This window comes from Lepidochelys kempii, chromosome 7, assembly GCF_965140265.1.
Source record: "Lepidochelys kempii isolate rLepKem1 chromosome 7, rLepKem1.hap2, whole genome shotgun sequence".
NCBI classification, from domain to species: Eukaryota; Metazoa; Chordata; order Testudines; family Cheloniidae; genus Lepidochelys; species Lepidochelys kempii.
In genome coordinates, this window is record NC_133262.1 from 69,062,683 (window position 1) to 69,068,052 (window position 5,370).

At 41.8% G+C, this 5,370-nt stretch overlaps 1 protein-coding gene across 1 annotated transcript; it reads left to right on the top strand.

Moving 5' to 3' along the window:
* The first annotated feature begins 1,646 nt into the window (after positions 1 to 1,646).
* On the top strand, positions 1,647 to 5,086 carry LOC140915322 (pulmonary surfactant-associated protein A2-like). Its single transcript, XM_073354908.1, has 3 exons — positions 1,647 to 1,806; positions 3,554 to 3,631; positions 4,710 to 5,086. The coding sequence occupies exons 1-3, from the start codon at positions 1,647 to 1,649 to the stop codon at positions 5,084 to 5,086; spliced, it is 615 nt and encodes a 204-aa protein (XP_073211009.1).
* The last annotated feature ends 284 nt before the right edge of the window (positions 5,087 to 5,370 follow it).

Consider the following 5,370-nt stretch of genomic DNA (forward strand, 5'->3'; position numbering starts at 1 on the left):
TCCGACTGGTTTTTGAATGTTATAAATTCTTGACATCTGATTTGTGTCCATTTATTCTTTTACGTAGACACTGTCCGGTTTGGCCAATGTACATGGCAGAGGGGCATTGCTGGCACATGATGGCATATATCACATTGGTAGATGTGCAGGTGAACGAGCCTCTGATCATGTGGCTGATGTGATTAGGTCCCATGATAGTGTCCCTTGAATAGATATATGGACAGAGTTGGCAACGGGCTTTGTTGCAAGGATAGGTTCCTGGGTTAATGTTTTTGTTGTGTGGTTGCTGGTGAGTATTTGCTTCAGGTTGGGGGGTCTGTCTGTAAGCGAGGACTGGCCTGTCTCCCAAGATTTGTGAGAGTGAGGGATCGACCTTCAGGATAGGTTGTAGATCTTTGATGATGAGCTGGAGAGGTTTTAGTTGGGGGCTGAAGGTGATGGCTAGTGGCGTTCTGTTACTTTCTTTGTTCGGCCTGTCCTGTAGTAGGTGACTTCTGGGTACTCTTCTGGCTCTGTCAATCTGTTTCTTCACTTCAGCAGGTGGGTATTGTAGTTGTAATAACGCTTGATGGAGATCTTTTAAGCGTTTGTCTCTGTCTGAGGGGTTGGAGCAAATGCGGTTGTCTTAGAGCTTGACTGTAGACAATGGATCATGTGGTGTGGTCTGTATGAAAGCTGGAGTATATAGGTAAGTATAGCGGTCAGTAGGTTTCCAGTATAGGGGGGTGTTTATATGACCATCGCTTATTAGCACCATAGTGTCCAGGAAATCGATCTCTTTTGTGGACTGGTCCAGGCTGAGGTTGATGGTGGGATGGAAATTGTTGAAATCTTGGTGGAATTCCTTTTCTATGGGTCCAGATGATGAAGATGTCATCAATGTAGCGCAACTAGAGTAGGGGCATTAGGGGACGAGAGCTGAGGAAGCGTTGTTCTAAGTCAGCCATAAAAATGTTGGCATACCGTAGGGCCATGCGGGTACCCACAGCGGTGCTGCTGACTTGAAGGTATACATTGTCCCCAAATGTGAAATAGTTATGGGTGAGGACACTGCATGCACCTGATGAAGTGGGCTTTAGCCCACGAAAGCTTATGCTCTAGTAAATTTGTTAGTCTCTAAGGTGCCACAAGTACTCCTCATTCTTTTTGCTGATACAGACTAACACGGCTGCCACTCTGAAAGTCTGAATGGTTGCTTTTCCCTTTTAAAATATAAATAATTTAGACGGTCACCCAGAGTAATCTTGATTGTTCCCCCCCCCCCCCCCGTCACTGTAGTGGACATGCCTACCTAGTGCTGCATAAGTAATACTGAAGTTTAACTTATCTCATTTTTTCTTGTGTGACAAGTGTATCAACAGCTTTATAAAAAAGGGTTTTTGCTCTCTTGACCGCTGACTATAAAGGATGAATTGTTTCATCTGTAATGATCAATCATTCAAACTCTAACCACTTTATGGCTACACTAATCATGTTAGTATCACTGGGGGGAAAAAAAAAAAGACTAAGCTAAAAAGATTTCAATCCCAAACAGAAAATGTTATTTTGAAATAAAGAATTCACTCTTCTCAATCATTTTTAATTTTGAAAAAAAGCACTCAGCACCAGGTAGTAAATACTCTTTGTTTTATAGCTAGCCTCCAACAATGTTGCATCGACTGTTTCACATAGTCACAGCAATAGCCTTTTTGCTGGTGACGTGCCATGCTTGGGACCTCCAAGAAGGAATTCTCAGAATCCCTGGACTGAATGGACTGCCTGTGAAAGAAGGAAAGCCTGGTTTAAAAGCATTCCCAGGACTGCGAGGTAATTGCAGTGGTTACCCACCCCAGACGTATAGATATTCTGCTGTATTTCATTATTTGTATCTGATAAACCGAATTCTACTTCATTGCACTTTCTGTCCCATTTTCAAAAGTGACAGACATTTAGAAGCCTGAGTCTCATTGAAAGTTAGAGGTGCTTGGTTACTTCGATGTTTTTCAGAATATTACTCTGCCCCCTAAGCTATAAAGGCACCAGCGAATGTGATTATGAAGCAGTCAAAATGTGTCTACAGGGATGCCGGGGCTGAAGGGATTGTTCCAAACATATTGAGCTCATTCAGTTTTTAAATATCCCTTTTTTTGTCATTTAGACATAATCTCTGCATATCGTACAGAAGAATGAAAATCTGGAATTGTTTTCCAATCTGTTCATTTAATCTTGCGGTGGCAGGGGTGGGCGGGGGGGTTAATGAGTCTGAATCTGTAGACCTGGGCTCTTAGACTTGCTGCTGTAGGTTTTAAGTGTAGACATACCCATTGCGGGCATAACTGGGACTGCAGAACCTTCACACTTAAGGTATATCTACACCAACTCGAGTAGCCACACCTGACCCCCTCTGAGGTCCTAGGTACAATGAAGGTGGCTAGCCCAAGCTGCTGCCATGCGACCACAGACATACTGCTATTTTTAGCATGCTGACTTGAGCAGAGTTCGTGTGTGTTTGCTTGCCTACCTGCGCTGAGACACACCCTCCCAGTTGCTGGTAGGCATGACCTTAGAAATGATGTACCAGTAGGAAAGAGTGCAGCTTGACTTTCAGGGTTTGCACCACGGGAAGTGAAAACAAAAGGTCTCTCTCTTTGTAAAAAAAATGTGTTTAATACAGATCTCCTAGAGAGACTATAAACCTGAATCTCCAAAATGCCATCGTTACAGAGTCACTATTCAGAGTACAATCAAACTTTAAATGTAAGAGATTAATTTAATCAAGCTAATTGGCACTGTGCGAGCTGACAAGAGATAATTACATTTCTGCAAGGTTATCCACAAGGTTTGAATTCACAACCAATAGCACCAAAGCTTCTACCTTCCTTTATTATTACAAGGAGACACAACACCCACTTTACAAGTCTGTTACACTTGGTTCTGCTCCACCACCACCACCACACGTAATCAAGTATCTCATCCCAGCAAAATCTACTTCTCTGACCATACCCTGAGCGCAGACCATCCTTTATCATTAGCAGGATGCAGAGTAGAAAATTACAGATTATAGCCCAGATTCTCCTGACCAACCTGGTCCCAGGGGGATTGGAAGTGAAGGGGGTGAGTGCTACAAAAATAGCTTAGTGCTGTGGCCAGGAAGCACTGGAACAGCCTGATGGATGTTTATCTTACACCAGCCGTCAGTGATCTCAGGGAGCCCATACAGTATCTTAGGATCAACCCTCTTTTGCCTGGTTTGGTACTGGACTGATGCAAAGCACCAGTGAGGCATTAAAGACTCTAACTCAAAGATCTCAATTTTAATTCTTCATAAGTGGTTCCCTTCTTAAAGCAGTTTCCATGAGCCTTGTTTATCATCAGGATGGTCAGCGTCTGAAAAGGCCCTTCATTTAACACACTGAGATCAAATTCTTTCACATAGAAAATCAAACAAATGTTACAGTCACAAGTGTTTTAGAAAACTGCTATTAATTTTACACAATGACTTCCACATTATTGGTGAAGCCTGGTCTTAATACTTAAACTTAAGGGCATACATTTTTTTTTTTTTTGTCCATAGGCCTAATTGCTTCTCATGTTCCTAAATTACAAGAAATCATGAAAGGATTCCACAATCGAATTGCCAGACTGGAAAGAGGTAATCTGTCTGCTTTTGCTTTCTGCCCCACCCACAACTTGATTAACAAGTGTGGAAAAAATAAGCCATGAAATACCAGCACCTTAAAAATAGTCTGAGTCTTGTTCCATTTATTTTTATATTCTTTTTACACAGAGGATCTCTGGGGATGGGCAATGATACATTCTGTATTGTGTTAAAGAGATTAACTGGTGGGCCATCTAATTAGTTACTAGGGTTCCTCCTACCTGCCCCAGATAACTGCGATAGGTTGAAACACTGATGCAAACCAGCCAGAGGTGGCTTATTGCACAATTTCTCTGGGTCACCTGCACTCTGTGAATGACCCTCATGGCCACAACAGTTAATCTGTGGCTACAAAAATGTCATGACAAGTGACATATCTAACTAGGGCCTGCAAAGATTTATGCATGTGCTCAACTTTATGCACTGTGACTAGTCCCAAAGAAGTCAGTCCCATTACTCAGTGTATGCAAAGTTAAGTAGGTGCACTAGTCTTTAAATGATAGGAGCCTCAGGAGCAAAGTGAATTTTTTTTTATTTAAAATTCTTCTCTTCTCTCCTTCATTTCTTCCCCTCCCATTCACATTCCTTTTGTCTCTTTTTAAATTTAATTTCTCCCCCCCCCACCACTTTTCCATCATCTTCATCTATTTCTCCTCCCTTTTCCGTCTCTTTCCCATCTCCTATTCCTTTCTAGTTTTATAACTATCTCTAATCAATTCTCCTCCCCTTCTCTTCCTCCATTCTCCTCTCTTCTTGAGTTTATATTCTCTTTGTTCTGAAGTCACTAGACAGGAGCAATAGCCTATTCAATTTAGCATGTCATTGATGTTCCATCCAGCAGAGAGCAGGGTTTGGTAGGATAGAATGACATAGCCTATGTTCTGGCTTTCTTTAATCTGGGGTGGGGGGAAGAGAGGGTTGTGTCAAGTTTGCAATTTGTGTTCCTTATTTTATTCAGAAGGGTCAGTTTATTATAGAAGAATACAGAAAGTGGGAGTCCCAGTGTAGTAACAATCATGAGAGTGTAAAATGATTCAAAAAATTTTAACAAGATTTTTTGCTTTACTTTTAGTCCTTACTTTGGATGGCACCATAAAGACAGTTGAAAAAAAAATGTTTGCTACCAATCGGCAAGAAGGCAATTTTCAGACCACATTGGAAGCATGCAAACAGGCAGGCGGCTCCATTGCATCTCCCATGAATAAGGAGGAGAATGATGCTGTTTTCAGTATTGTGAGGTTATTTAACAAATGTGCCTATCTGGGCACAGAGGGGCGTGGGATTCCAGGTGAAGTCAGTTCCCTGAATGGAACAGCCCCAAATTATACCGACCGGCATGCAGGTGAGCCCAGTGACATAGGGGAAGAAAACTGCAGGGCAATGTGCACGGACGGTGCTTGGAATGGCACAAGTTGCAACCACTACTGCCTCACTATCTGTGAATTTTAATCCTTGCTCCTACCTTTCCTTTAAAATGTCAGACATCTGTAGGGTCCTTTGAATTCTCTTTCATCCACAAACAAGAATCTGTTTTCTCAATATTGTAGTTTGTGACTTCTGTGATTATTCTGTATGAGAAAATGAAAATCAATAAAGTCATGATGCACTATCTTCCTTTGTGATTTTCATTAAGGCAATGATAACCTGCTAACCATAAAAGGAGAGTTACCCTTAACCACAGCACTGACTAATTTACAGGATTCCTATCAACCCCACTGTACTGCTGGTTTCAT

Bases quoted from the DNA above. Each gene is read 5' to 3' on its own strand.
- LOC140915322 (XM_073354908.1), top strand. From the start codon at position 1,647: ATGTTGCATCGACTGTTTCACATAGTCACAGCAATAGCCTTTTTGCTG. The intron at 1,807-3,553 runs GTAATTGCAGTG...TTTTGTCCATAG, and splicing joins AGCATTCCCAGGACTGCGAG to GCCTAATTGCTTCTCATGTT. The intron at 3,632-4,709 runs GTAATCTGTCTG...CTTTACTTTTAG, and splicing joins AATTGCCAGACTGGAAAGAG to TCCTTACTTTGGATGGCACC.